This window comes from Puma concolor, chromosome D1 (genome assembly GCF_028749965.1).
Source record: "Puma concolor isolate L17-30 chromosome D1, mPumCon1.1.hap2, whole genome shotgun sequence".
Classification (NCBI taxonomy): Eukaryota; Metazoa; Chordata; class Mammalia; order Carnivora; family Felidae; genus Puma; species Puma concolor.
The window spans coordinates 54,830,749-54,846,598 of record NC_141676.1 but is presented as its reverse complement, the minus strand read 5'-3'; the positions used below and the strand labels follow the sequence as shown (position 1 = coordinate 54,846,598).

The 15,850-nt window shown below is 36.5% G+C and overlaps 1 protein-coding gene and 1 pseudogene across 2 annotated transcripts in view; one reads left to right on the top strand and one right to left on the bottom strand.

Annotated features, from left to right (window-relative positions):
* LOC112865222 (olfactory receptor 52Z1P-like) overlaps window positions 1-15,850 on the top strand; it is a 52,353-nt pseudogene that overhangs the window by 19,818 nt on the left and 16,685 nt on the right. The window lies entirely within an intron of this gene.
* LOC112866131 (olfactory receptor 51A4-like) lies at window positions 13,616-14,569 on the bottom strand. Its single transcript, XM_025929169.1, has one exon. The coding sequence runs from the start codon at window positions 14,567-14,569 to the stop codon at window positions 13,616-13,618; it is 954 nt and encodes a 317-aa protein (XP_025784954.1).

Below are 15,850 nucleotides of genomic sequence, written 5' to 3'. Positions count from 1 at the left end.
AATAGCTCCTATAACTTACCTACTATCCATATTTACCATAATTGGTGAATGATGCCTATATCTTAGTCATATGATATCTTCTAAGCTACTTATAAATTTACTTCCTATCTATGTTTAATGTATCTCATGAGTTTAATCTATACTCCATTTATCATCTTGTTTTTTGGACTCAAGTTAAATATTCTTAAGTAATACAAAAAATATACATTACTACTTCTGGGGATACAAAATTTACTAAGATATGATTTCGGCCTACATATAGGCTACTGTTTGGTGGTGTGATATACAGATACGAACAAATAAGCAAATACATATGTAACACAGTAAGAGTGATACAAAATATATCTATAAATAAAACAAGAACTTAATACATGAATTATAATTATAATGAATTGATTGTGTGGGACAGACCACAATCAACACAGGACACGCTAGGCTAAAATAAACCACACAGGGGCGCGTGGGTGACTCAGTCGCTTGAGCATCCGACTTCAGCTCAGTTTATGATCTCATGGTTCATGAGTTCGAGCCCTGCATTGGGCTCTGTGCTGACAGCTCAGAGCCCAGAGCCTGCTTTAGATCCTGTGTCTCCCTCTCTCTCTGCCCCTCCCCCACTCTCACTTTGTCTCACTCTGTCTCTCAAAAATAAATAAATGTAAAAAAAAAAAATGTTAAATAAACCACACAAACTTGGCACCCAGGACACCAAGCTACCTTAACACATTTCTGTTGTAAGCACAGCCATGAGAATGCTTTCATAGCATTTTGGGGAAAAGTGTGTCTGTATAAAACCAACAGTTGCTGTGCAACGAGTTGCTGGGCAGGATTATCTGACATAAGTCTATTGCCTTAATGGCTATGGCCACTGGCTATTTATAGCTCCCAAACAAGCATTTATCTCCAGTACCTTAGAAGCAAAACAGAGTTCCTTGTCACTTTAGAGGCATAGGAAGTAGAAGTCACTTATTTAAGAATCAATTGCTAGCGGCTAAGAATCATTTTCAAACCATGTGTCCTACATCAATATATATTACATCAAACTTCCTGCTTAAAAAATAGAAGCAGAATGTTAAATAAAGGAAACAATAATAGAAGATTAATGTAATTAATAAAAGGAGTTTAAAAAGAGGAAATTTATTTTTTTTCAATATATGAAATTTGTTGTCAAATTGGTTTCCATACAACACCCAGTGCTCATCCCAAAAGGTGCCCTCCTCAATACACATTACCCACCCTCCCCTCCCTCCCACCCCCCCATCAACCCTCAGTTTGTTCTCAGTTTTTAAGAGTCTCTTATGCTTTGGCTCTCTCCCACTCTAACCTCTTTTTTTTTTTTTCCTTCCCCTCCCCCATGGGTTTCTGTTAAGTTTCTCAGGATCCACGTAAGAGTGAAAACATATGGTATCTGTCTTTCACTGTATGACTTACTTCACTTAGCATCACACTCTCCAGTTCCATCCACGTTGCTACAAAGGGCCAGAGTTCATTCTTTCTCATTGCCACGTAGTACTCCATTGTGTATATAAACCACAATTTCTTTATCCACTCATCAGTTGATGGACATTTAGGTTCTTTCCATAATTTGGCTATTGTTGAGAGTGCTGCTATGAACATTGGGGTACAAGTGCCCCTATGCATCAGTACTAAAAAAGAGGAAACTGAAGAATGGCAATTATTGTGACCCAGACTCTTGTACAAGTGCAATGAGAGACAGAACAACAGAAAACTGTGAGACACAGTTGCCAAATATTATTGAACCCTTAATATGTACCACATATTGTTCCATGATTTGCAGTTGATAACAGATGCTATGCAACTTATGATCCCTGTTCTAAAGTTCCTGATGTAGTACAATATATTTGGTGGAAAGCACATCAGTTCAAAACTATGAACAAGGAAAGACATTGTATAATGAACTCTCACAATGAATAGAACTTCACTATTTTTTTCTCAAACATTATTTTATTTGGTTATAATTTCACCCCAGCAAGGAGGAAGCCAGCCTTACTATATCCAAACCAAAATTGGGGCACCTGGGTGGCTCAGTTGGTTAAGTGTCTGACTTTAGCTCTGGTCATGACCTGTGGTTCATGAGTTTGACCCCCGCATCAGGCTCTGTGCTGACAGCTCAGAGCCTGGAGCCTGCTTCAGATTCTGTGTCTCCCTCTCTCTCTGCCCCTCCCCCACTCTCTCTCTCTCTCTCTCTGTCTCTCTCTCTCTCAAAAATAAATAAACATTAAAAAAATTAAAAAAACACAATCAAAATAAACAAAACAAAGAAAACAAAGAGAAACAAAAACCAAAAGCACACTAAACCTTAAATTAGGCTTGGAAGGGTAAATAATTCCTAAGGTCACATGACTTTCAGTCAGCCCTTAGAAAAGCCTAATTTTTCTGTCCTATTGTGCTCTTTCAACAACACTCCTCTGTTAAATTATATAAAACAAATATGCAAATAGCAGGCATACATTGAAAGAGAAGTAAATGAGGACTTGAAAAGCCATAGAAGGATTCAAGGAGAGAATGAAATGTAACTTGTCATTGGCTGATGAAGAACTTTAATTGGAAGAGGCAAAATCAGAAATAATTGCAGGCTGATTGACTTCAAGAGCAAAGGTGTGGAAATCAGAATAAGGCTTATAAGGGAAGAGCACCGAGAATATCCTCCTGAATAGAATGAAGAGTTGTAAAAAGAGGGAAAGTTAAATAAGATAGAATAGGTAGAATGGAGTCTTGTTGGAAACCATAAGGTCGGGGTAAAGAGGATGCGGTATGCATAATGAGGCTTCTACCAAGTATCAGAACCCAAAACACATTAGTATGTAAGGCTGTGTGGTCTCAGGACAAACCCCTCGGCAATTCTTATAATCATTAAAAGGTCAAGTGGTAAAAACCTAAATAAGAATATTTGATTCACTAGGGAGAAATGGAGGCAAGGGTGTTTTGGGGGGGAAAAAAACAACCAAACAGGATTTAGTTAACTAGATGTGTAGCAAGAAGTCCCCCACTCTCATTTTATGCTAAGATTTTGAGTCTGAGTTCTTGGCTTAGAGATTGACAGGAAAAGGTATTTCAGTTCGTTTATAGCTATATTTTGGAATAGATGATGTCTGTAATGGGAAGGATGGCCAAAAGGTGTAGAGCTAATGAGGTTTAGTTGATGTCCATACTCAGGAACTTGGAGGAGGAAGCAAGCAAGAAAACACAGGATACACAAGAGTAGATTAAGAAAAAAAGAGAGTGGAAGAGTGGACTGTCCTGGAAATAAAATAATGAGAAGGTTTCAACAAATAGATAGTCACAGGAAGTAAATAAATGTTCTGTAACGGAAACACGAGAACTGAAAAATCCCCTATGTTGTTCTTGGTGATTAGAGAGGTTATTGTTAAAAGTGGTTCTAGAAGAACAGAACACCAGAGGTGTGTGGGTGGCTTAGGTGGTCAAACATCTGACTTCGGCTCAGGTCATGATCTCACAGTTTGTGAGTTCGAGCCCCACATCTGGCTCACTGCTGTCAGCACAGAGCCCACTTCAGATTCTCTGGCCCTCTCTCTCTGGCCCTCCCCCTCTCCCCCTATCTGTCTCAAAATCAATCAATCAATCAATCAATCAATCAATCACCAGAAAGCAAGACTGACAGGGAGCATCTAGGAGTGAATGGGTAATGAGAAACTGGTTGTGGAAAAATATAAACTATATGTTTATATTTATAAAATCTATAAAAATATAAGTTACACAAACATAGCATAAGATTTTTCACAAAATAACAGAGATGAGAAAGACGATTTAAAATGGGGTTTAAGACCTTACGCGCTCTGGAGTCAGAGAGACTCAAATCAGAATCCTGCTACCACCTCCCCTCCAATTTACTAGATTTGTGATCTTGGACCAATTGCTTAACCTTTCTGTTCCTCAATATTCTGTTCTGTAGAATGGATTAACTACAATCTATCACCTGCCTTTGATGGAGAAACTTCAAAATAAAAGGACAACAGAGTGTGCACTGGTGGAAGAAGGGAACTCTAAGAAAGGAGTGAGGTGGATAGGTCTTAAGAAAATCAGGTGGGGGGTGGGGGATTTGGAAAGAGAGCACCTACCTTTCAAAGATCAAAGTCTGCACATTCGTTCATCTGTAGAACGGCATTATTTTTTAAATGTTTATTTATTTATTTATTTATTTATTTATTTATTTGGGGGAGGGGTGGACAGAGAGAGAGAGAGAGAGAGAGTGAAAGACGGAGAGAGACAGAATCCCCAGCAGGCTCCGCACTGTCAGCATAGAGCCCGAGGTAGGGCTGGATCCTGTTGAACCCTGAGATCCTGACCTGGACCTAAATCAAGAGTTGGTCACTGGACTGACTGAAGCACCCCGGTGCCCTTGTAGAATTGCATTATTAAAGTTACACACTGTTTTTCATCACTCTGCATGATACATATACAAAGAACTTTCAGAAACTGCCAGGTGGATCATATGCTCACTGTGAGAGAGTCTGGCAAGGAAGGAGCTGCTCAGGTACGGAATCTCCTTTTTTTGCAAGTCAGTTGAGAGCTGTGGAACAATAGTCTCTCTTAATTACTCCTGGGTTGAGGTGGGAGGATGCTTTGCTGGTTGTTAAAAGACTCCACAGATCAGGTGTGAGGAGCAATAAGAAAAAATTATCTAGTAACACTCATCCCATATGTTCTCTTCAAATATTCCAACAAAATAAAGTAGGTTAGTTTCTGTTCTAGTTTTGCAAAAGAGGATAAATCATACTATTGTAAACTATGTATGACATTGACCATTTAGATCATTTAGTAAAATGATTTAACTCAGGAAGGACTTAACTATCAGAAAAAATTGTTTGAGAAAGAGTAAATGGATAATGAGTATATGGAAAGGAATGAAAAGTAAAGGCTAACACTGATAAACAAAAGAGAGAATTAGCAATCTTAATGGTTTGGTTGCCTTAAATTCAGCCACTATTAGAGTGTTTTCATTTCCAGTGTTAACCAACCTGTACCCATCTTGAGCTGTAGTAACTTACTGTTTTCAGGTCTCCATACATAAAGTCCTTGTTCACATTTGGGGCCAAGGCACCTAGGAAAGACAGAAAAACGCTGTCACCTATTTGAGAGAACACAAGTACACAGATGTTAGCCCAGCCAGACCAATTCTGAGATGAAATTTAAAGCATATTGTTATAGTTTTGGATAAATGAAAAGACTGCAAGATTATTGAAAGAACACTTACCCACAAAAACAAATAAATAATATGTCAATTCAGTTGTTGATGAGTCCCTTCCTCATAGATGCTGGAATGAAAAGGGATTATAAAGACCATCCTGATACATTATTTTATAGATGGGAGACACTGAGCAGGGGTGTGAATTATCCAGGTTCATCCAACATGTTTATACAGAAATTAAAAATGTAATTTCAGGGCACCTGGGTGCCTCAGTCAGTTAGGCATCCAACTTCAGCTCAGGTCATGATCTCACAGTCTGTGAGTTTGAGCCCCAAGACGGGCTCTGTGCTGACAGTTTGGAGCCTGCTTCAGATTCTGTGTCTGTCTCTCTTTCTGCCCCTCCTCTGCTCGTGCCCTCTCTCTCTTCCTCTCTCCCTATCAAAAATAAATAAAACATCAAAAAAATTAAAAAATGTAATTCCAAGTTTTTTTGACTGTATTTAAGCTTAAGGGTCACTGAATGTGAAAACTAAAAGGTTCTGCAGTCAGAATGCCTGGAGACAAAGCTCCACTGGACTTGGCCACTCACCTTTGGTGTCCTTTAACAAATGGCTGAAGCTCACTGTGCCTTTATTTGCATGCCTATGAAATGGGTATTTGTATTAATACATCAAACATATAAAGAAAATAATACAATTGACAATGTTGAACTGTACCTGATACCTGAGCCCCTGTCATCCTGGAAAACAAATGATCAAGCTACCCCACACCTTTTGTATTTGGGAAAACTGCTTTCTGCAAACAACCTCCCTTCCCCATATGACAGAGATGAGACTCATGGATGCCCCCCTTTTTACCCATAACAAGACCAGACAAAGACCACTCATATTCCCCTTGTCCATTTTTTTTTTTTTTTGCCTCGTATATATTTAGCTAAACTGCTTTGTCCCCACCGAACAATCAGAGCATATTAATGCTTGTTCAACGAATGGTGGTTAAGCTGATCTCCTCCCCCAGGCCTCTGAGTTTTGATAGCCCCCTGGAGAATACGTGGGCCTCAGGGTAAAACACTTTCTGATTCCCTATCCAATCACACCACATTTTCATCTGTACTTCCTCACACTTCGGTCTTCCTAGTCTAGCTCACTCCTCTCTATAAAAGAAGATGTATTGGGGCATCTGGGTGGCTCAGTCAGTTAAGCATCTGATGTGGGCTCAGGTCATGACGTTATGGGTTCATGTGTTCCAGCCCAGCATCAGGCTCTGTGCTGACACCTCAGAGCCTGGAGCCTGCTTCGGATTCTGTGTCTCCTCTCTCTCTACCCCACCCCCAATTCGTGCTCTGTCTCTCCCTCTTTCTCTCTTTCTCAAATAAATAAACATTAAAAAAAAAAAAGTAAATGTATTCTTGGGGCATTTGGGTGGCTCAGTCTGTTAAGTGAAGGACTCTTGATTTATGCTCAGGTCATGATCTCATGGTTCCTGAGATGGAGCCCAATGTCTGGCTCTGCTCTAACAGCATGGAGCCTGCTTGGGATTCTGTGTCCCTCTCTCTCTCTGCCCCTCCCTGACTCCTTCTCTCTCTTTCTCTCAAAATAAATACATATTCTTTTTTTTAAAAAAGAGAATATATTGCCTAATCCTTGAGATGCTTGCAGTTTTAGTCACAGCCCTCTTCCTCTTGCAACAGTCTGCTCCTCCCTTTGCAATAATCTTTTAAAATAAATTCCTTACTAAGCTCGAATTTGTTTTGTATCTGAAAATTTCATTGCAGGTATTAAGCACTATAAAGTCATTATTGCAGTTTTTACTATGTGATATTTTATTAGAAAAAATGAAACTTTGTAAACTAGTTTCATGGACTTTTAACCTAAGCTATTTAATGTAAAATAAGAAATTTTATGGAATATTTAAATTATTTAAAATAGCATAACATAAAATTTTAGATAGAAAATAATGAAAAAATACATGGGCATATCTTGGAGATACTGTAGATTTGGTTCCAGACCACTGCAATAAATTGAATATTGAAATAAGGTGAATCAAGAGAATTTTTGGTTTCCCAGTGCACAAACAGGTTATGTTTACACTGTACCTTAGTCTTTGTAGTATGCAATAGCATTGTGTCTAAAAAAATGTACACACATTATTTTAGAATATTTTATTATTAAAAAGTGCTGACCATTATCTGAGTGTCAGCAGGTCGTCATCTTTTTGCTGGTGGAGGATCTTGCAAATATTGATGAACTTTGTTGTAATTTTAGGTGTAGAATGTGGATATAGAATGAAATGGTATAAATTATAGCTTTTATAAATAAAGATATAAATTAGATAGTCATAATATACTATGCGTTCCCACTTCTTCCTTCACATGCGGTTTCAAACATCTTGAGAAGAAAACGGGGACAGATGAAGGATCCTTGGACAGTGTTCATGACAACCCCACTGTCACAGGCAAGTCTAGTATTCTTCCACTTCCAAATGCAGTTTCTAACTCAGCAAGTTTGTGAGAAGTCCAAAGAATTTGACAAATCCCCCACCTTATTCTCTAACTTCCTAGTTTATCTCTTTTCTTTCCACTATGTTTTATTAATTTCATTTTATTTTTTTGTCTTCCTTGTCTCCTGCACTGAAATCTCCTTGAGAATATTTATATCTGCTACACTACTTTAACTGTGTCAAATTGCCAAGTTCCTGAGTCATAGCAGTAAGTTCATAGATAATTTTTTTTTTTTATTGCTCATTTACCCAAGCATTGGCTCAATTCAAGAAAACTCTTCCCATTCCCCCTAATATGTGAAAATCCAGGCTCTGCAGAGGACGTTTGTCCTGGTTTCCAATAGATTCTACTATTTTTAGTTTATATATTGCTTTTAACATAATTACTGAATACATTTTATTAATCATTTTGAGAAGTTTTCCACTTCTTTTTGATCTCCAGATAAGCGTATGTACGTCGATATGTTCAGCATGACAGCAGTCTTCAAATTCATGAACTTCTGCTCCAAATGTTTCTTTCTTTTAAATTCCCTTTGTACATAAATTGGAAGTTTTATTTTGTTATAGAGAAGATAATGATCCTATTATCTCTCTATAGTCCTCTTATATTTACCCACATTTAATTTTCATTAATTTAATTCACTCTACCACCTCAATATATGTTAAATGGGTTTATATATCTATTATCTCTGTAGTTTTCACTAATTCAAGCTTTTTTTTATCTCTTTATTTATCTATTGCAATAGCTGAGTTTTCTTCATGTAATGTCACTCCATGCCTCAACTATTTACACTGCTGTATAAACTTTGTAAAGCAAATACTGTCATGTTGACTGTTCACTTAGAATTTTTGCAATACAATCCACTTTTGATATGATAAACTTAATCTAATGTATATGATATGCTAGGCTTCCCTTGACTTGTCTACCTTTTCTGGTACCCTAGTCTTATGAAACTAGTTTCAATATTCTGAATACTATATGTTAGTTCAAAAATGCTTTTGACTTGCCAATACCTATACCTGATGTAAGCTTTTCATCCTTAACTGAGAAAATCCTTGCTTATCTTTTAATAACTAGATGATGATTTCCTATATTATACCTTCTATAACATCAAAAAATTCAATGAATCCAGTTTTTCTATTGGCTTATTGACTTCTAAGCTTAGCTCTACTATGACATCCTCTCAGTCATCCAAGTGGGTCAATTTTGGTTCACGTTTTCTTCCTTATTATATAGGCTGCATCTCCCTTCTTTGTATGTCTGATATTTATTTAATTAAATGCTACACATTGTAAATCTGGTTACTGTATATTTTTGCATTCCTAGGAATGTTTTTAGGGTTTGCTCTGGGATATAATTTAGTTACTTGGTAAAGATCAACTCTAAGTTAGAGATTAAAAAGTCTTGCTCTGTTGCAATAGCAGAAGCAATAAAAAGAGATTTTATCATGAATGGGATGTGCAAGGTGAAAAATGGTGGAGTTTAATGATGACTTTAGGAATGTGCAATCTTCTTTACTCCAACTATTTTATTGTGTATGCATTTACCAGTAGTACAAGAGGGATCTAGAGTCTAAAACAGAGATATGTGCATGCAGTACTGATACACAAGCACGCACACAGGCAGCAACAAGAAATCATCATGTTTTGGCCTCTGAATTGTATGGATGGAACTGAGGGCTATCTCGTTAGAAGAAACTACGGAAAAATGAAATAGAGAAAACCTAAGGCAGGAATCAACTGATAGACTTCATATAAAAAAGCTCTATGTTGATGAAAGGAAATGCAATTGAAGAAATAACCTGTATAATACAAAGGAAAATTATCAGTTAAATGCAGTGTGTAGATGAAATTAAGACACAGATTCTCTCTCAAACTGTCTGAAATCACCCAGTCCGATTTTGCCAAAAAAAAAAAAAGGTGTTTTACATTTATTACTCACCACCTAACACTGTCTAAAACAAAGGGAGTGCAGAATATTGATATAAACATTTACAGTGTTCACCCACCTCCCATTTTACATACATCTATTTTTCCAAATACAATGCATAGAAATAAGTAGTAATAGGTCGTGGAATGCAGTGGCCATACTGAAACTAAAGAATTCCTATTTGGGAGCATGGTGTCATGGTGTGTGTGTGTGTGTGTGTGTGTGTGTGTGTGTGTGTGTATGTGGAGGTGGGGGTTTATGAAAGATAACAGGAAAAAATAACTACATGAAATACTATCCATTTCAAGGCAAGGGGCCTAACAGTGGGAACTCTAATAATTGTTAAATAATTTCAAAAAGATGTATGAGAAATTATTTCCTAACAGATCACCAGTGTGACCTTGGTTATGGTGAAAATAGTCTGAGGGCATCAGTCTATCCCAAGCAGAGCATTTCAATGCCCTGGAAAAATATAGAATCAGCTAATAAAAGATAGATAATTTTAATTAATTATTAGAATTAATATGTTAATATATCAGTTAACATTACATTGCCATATTGCCCTTTGTCACCCTTACTCCAGAGTATCTCCTTTGGTTACACTGTATTACTTGCATTTCCTGTAAGCAAAATGTTTTGTCTTACTACCATGTGTTTGTACATTCTGTGAACTTTTCCCAATATACCTGATCTACTTTCCTCTGACTGAATGTTGTTTGTTGTCATTTATACCCGTTTTCTCATCTCAACTTCTGCAGTAACCTTCTCTTGACCCTTAAATCCTAGGCTAGTTGCTTTTTTTATATAATCCACAGTACTCTGACCTTACCCCTATCATGATACACACTATATCAATTTACATTTCTGTTTCTTCCCAATAGACTCTCTCCAAATCATAAGTAATTGGCTGGATTATTGTTATACTCTTAAATCCTTGCAAATGTGAAATATATTGATTAGAAGAACAAATAATACATGACTCCACTTATATCAGGAATCTAAAGTACACTCAGAGAAGCAGAAAGTAGAATGGTAGTTTGTCAAGGGCTAGGGGAATAGCCTGCTTGGGATTTTATCTCTCTCTCTCTCTCTCTCTCTCTCTCTCTCTCTCTCTCTCAGAATGAATAAATAAACTCTAAAAAAAGGAAAAAAAAAAAGAAAAGAGAGCCAGGTGTTTGAAGGATATGTATTGGACACATGATAATCACCCAAAACTCTCCGCCTCTCAGAACTTTTTGTTTAGTCTATTCCAGTGAGCAAAATTCCATATTTTATCGTTCCATTCCTAAAATGATGTTTTTTTTCAAATATAAACACTTTTTTTTTTAAGGACACTGACCCAGACTCTCTTTGGACATTAACATATCAATCGAATTTGGTCTAAGGAATAATTTTTTCCTTTTTTCTTTTTATTGCAATGAAATTCACATACATAAAGTCAACCATTTAAAAGTGTACAACTCAATAGTATTTAGTACATTCATATTCTTGTACATTCATCACTTCCACCTGGTGCCAGAATATATTCATCACTCCAAAATAAAACCTCATCTCCACTAAGCAGTTAATCAACATTCTCATCTTCCTCCAGCCCCTCACAAACACCAATCTACTTTATGTCTTTATGCTTTTACCTGTTCTGAATATGTCATGTAAATGAAATAATACAATATGTGACACTTTGTGTTTGGTTTCTTTCACCTAGAATAATGTTTCTGAGGAGCATCTGTGCTACAGTGTGTCAATACTTCATTTTTATGGCTGAATAATATTCCATTGTATGCATATACTACAATGCGTTTCATCCATTGATCAACTCTCAACAGAATGATCAACTTCTATAGAAGAGACAACTTTCAAGTTCTGATGTCTAATGAACACTAAAAGAAGCCCTTCCTTAATTATCAGATGTTTCACTTGTGTTCGTGAATGATTCTTTTCATAGATAAGTAGAAATTCGTAAGAACAAGATAATTTTTCCATTGTGTTAGCTAATTGTAGTTAATTTATGTTTTACAGAAGATGATTGTTAATTGCCTCGTCCATCTGTCTTTCAAAAAGAATATCCCAATATTTCTTTAAAAAGAGAGCAAATAAAAATATACACACATTGACCTCCACATACACTCACATTTCACAATGTGGTAAGGCTATACATTTTGGCAATTTTCTTCTTAGACTTCAGTATGTGGTGAAGTTGAGAGCATGATGTTTGAAGGAACATGGATGTGAGTTTAAGTCCTACTTCTACAGTGGGTAGCTTTCTTGGGCACTGTATGCTTTATGCAGACATAGTGTGACAAGAAAAATAGTGTATTTTTTAACAAGACAGGGTTTGCTGGAATCAGGAAATTTGTAGTGTCTAATGTAAGTGAACATTAATACAGATAAAATTAGGTTAACATACTGCAATTAAATACATGGGTCTCAATGACACCTATGTGTCTACATATCTTTAAATCTTATATAGGGCAAAAAACACTAGGCTATGGCAGGATTTATGTGTTATTTTACATAATATGTGGTGGTTTTTAATTCTGACTCCAATAATTTTTGATTGGGGAGATATTGAAATATTATTTAGTATCTTTTAACTGTCTCCTTTCCTTTAAAATGGAGCTAATAAAATTTACTTCCTTTGGTTTAAACGAGGCTAATTTTTATAATGTAGTTAAAAATTTGGAGTTTGAAGTAGACATCCAATAACTCAATTTCCTGTCTTCTTTCAATAATACATCATTTTAAAGATTTCCCTCACTTGTTTTATAGTTACATTTTAATGTGTAAATGTCATACCTTTAAAAGTACAACAAAATACCAATGACATCTCTAATTGACATATTTATTAGTTTATGTATTAGTATGCATTCATTGTATACAATATTACATATATTCCACTATGTACTGAAGATGCAATGACAGAAACAACAGACATGGCCCCTGACTGTTTAGAAGGGGAGGGTAATTAAACAGTAGTTATGTTAGCAGGTAAGAGTCATGATTGCCAAATGCAATTACTTATGCTCACAGACATTCATTCACTTATTAAAGAAAACAATTGAGATTTACTGGTATATACACTTGGTGTATACACTGGTATATACACTAAATAGGTATACACCAGAGATTTAGAATAAAGCAACACAATGCCTTCCCACAACAATTCTTAATTAATTGGGGACGATAGACATGAAGATGTAAGTAAAATTGTACTGTATTATAATAAAATTATTAGTGGGTTATGTTGAGAGGAAAAGAGAAATGACAACTCTACTAAAATGTTAGAAAAACTCATCACAGAAAAAAATTTAAGTTTATTTATTTATTTTGAGAGAGAGAGAGAGATCATGAACAGGGCAGCAGAGAGAGAGAGAGGAAGAGAGAGAATCCCAAGCAGGCCCCATGCTGCCAGCATGGAGTCCAATGTGGGGCTTGTGAGGTCATGACCCAAGCCAAAACCAAGAGTCAGATGTTCAACTGACTGGGCCACCCAGGTGCCCCAGAAAAATTTTTGTTTAATATTGGTGTTACAATTTCAAGCCAAGCAATTGGTAAATGCTTAGAGTCTTGGGAAGTTGGTGTATATGTATAAAAATACATTGAATCATCCAGTTTGAAAAAAAGTGGCAATGTGTAGTCAGAGGCTGGAGAGAAAGGTGGGGATAAGAAAATGGAAAACTTTCTAAAATATGTTAATAACTTGACCTTTATTTTATACCTAATTGTAAATCACTTAATTATTTAAACTCAAATATTTAAGTAGAAGAGAGATATAAAAATTATTTCAGTAAGATCTTTCACACAATACTTTTGTGGATGATAAATTAGATAAAAAATAGTAAATAATAAATTGCATCAAGACAATAACCAACATAATACCATCCACTTGGCAGACAAAAAGAAAATACTTCCACTCTCACAAAACCATCCTTGAAATGATGATGTATTTCCCAGAGGGAAACAGACAGATGAAAGGTAAAGAGAGAGTCAGGATGTCACTTTCACTAAGCCAAACTTGACTACTTCAGCAAGTTTCTCCTGGCCCTGAGTACCTTGTGTACTGCAGACCTTATCTGTTTCGTTTTTAGGCTATAAACCAAGGGATTAAGGACTGGGGTCAAGAAGAGAAAGAGATTGGCCATGGTGACATGGAGAAGAGGAGATGTGAATGTACCAAACCTATGAATTAGAGCCAGGACAATGAGTGGCACATAAAAGATGCAGACAGTGAAAATGTGGGAAATGCAAGTATTAAGCGCTCTGAGCTGACCATCTTCTGAAGCAATACCCAGCACTGTTTTCAAAATAAGGATGTATGAAATGACAATGAACACAGAGTCAACTCCAAAGGAGCAGAGCACAAGAGACAGTCCATAGATGATGTTGACTCTGACAGGGCCACAGGCCAGCTTCATAACATCAGGGTGGTAGCAGTAACAATGTGATAGAATAACATCCCTGCAGAAGGACAATCGCTTGAGCAGGATTGGCAAGGGTACCATCAACACCACAGCCCTAACCATGGCTGCAATTCCCATCCCCATGATCCGAGGAGAGGTTAAGACCACAGTGTAGTGCAATGGGTTGCGAATAGCTACAAATCGGTCAAAGGCCATGGCCAACAGGATGGCTGACTCCATGGAGGAGAAGGTATGGATGAAGAACATTTGTGTCAGACAAGAATGGAACTCAATTTCTCTGTGATTCAAGAGGAAGACACTGAGTACCGTAGGTAGAGTTGATAAAGACAGACCCACATCTGTGGTTGCCAGCATCGATAGGAAGATGTATTGAGGGTCATGAAGGCTGGAGGTGTTTTTGATAACAAAGAGGATGATGCAGTTCCCCAGGAGAGCAATTAGATACATGACACACAGTGGGATAGAGATCCATATTTGTACAGCCTCCAGTCCAGGAATGCCTGTTAGGAGAAGAGTGGGTGGCTGGAACCAGCTACTGTTTATAGGACCCATAAGGATATTTCTTGGGATCCAGCCCAAATGAGCTTCTAGGCATTTCTCTTAGGAGAAAAACACAGATTTTAAGATAGGAGGACATAGCGTACCTAACTCCCCTGGGGCAGCACTAATCCTAGAAATCCTTATCTACCAAAGAATTGATCCTTAAAATGTTTCCAAATTTATCTGAATAACTACCTGGAGTTAGGGCAATGGATAACTGCTAGTAAAAGGTAAGAGCTACTAGAGTTCCTTTGGCCTAGAACACTCCAACATGGATCAAGTGACAATGAAAATTTCTTGAAATTTCTTTAAAGAAAATAATTTTCTTTTTTATCTCAGTGCTTAGAAAAAATTATTGTGAGGACTCTATTTCTTAATTTATTTAATTATGTTTGCTTCCATTTTTATTTTCAATCACCTTAATTGAAACTCTGAAAGAAATTCCTGCACTTTCTCCACATCAACATCATACCTATTCAGGCATCTGGAAATCTGGTCATTTTTCCTGTTCGTTTTACCTATAGAGATAAAGCATAGGATATTTCAATAACCCACATAAACCTCAAACCATTAAAAAAAAATTCATGTGACATCCTGACATCCTTCATTTTTACAATTAATTCATATGTTGATTTTTTGAAATATGAGTGATAAAATCATTAAAGTGGATACTGTTATTATATCTTAGCTGGTGCTAGAATAGTTTCAGATATTAACAAATAATTTATTGAATAAAATTTGAAATACATCTATTTAAAAACATAGATATCGTTTACTAGGAAGTAAATAACAATACTTCAGTAAGTATCTTAAAAATGGTGTAATTGATGTGGAATTTATAAAAGAAAGTAATAAACAAAAAAGCAGAATGAGACCTATAAATACAGAGAACAAACGAATGGCAGAGGGAGTTGGAGGTTTGGGAAACGTGGGTGAAGGGGAGGGGGAGATATAGGCTTCCAGTCATGGAATGAATAAGTCATGGGAATAAAAGGCATAACATAGGGAATCCAGTCAATGGTATTGTAATAGTGTTGGATGGTGACAGAGAGTAGCTACGCTTGTGGTGAGTGTAGAATAACGCACAGAATTGTTGAACCACTGTGTAGTATGCCTGAAAGTAATGTAACACTGTCTGTCAACTATGCTCAAACAAACAAAAAATAGCATAATTGGAGGAAATGAGGTTAGCACTTATGTATTTATCTTACAAAGAAGGGTAGGAAGAGATTACAAATAATTGGTTGAATACACTTAGATTTAAGTTTTTTGTTTATGATTGCAAGCAGAAAC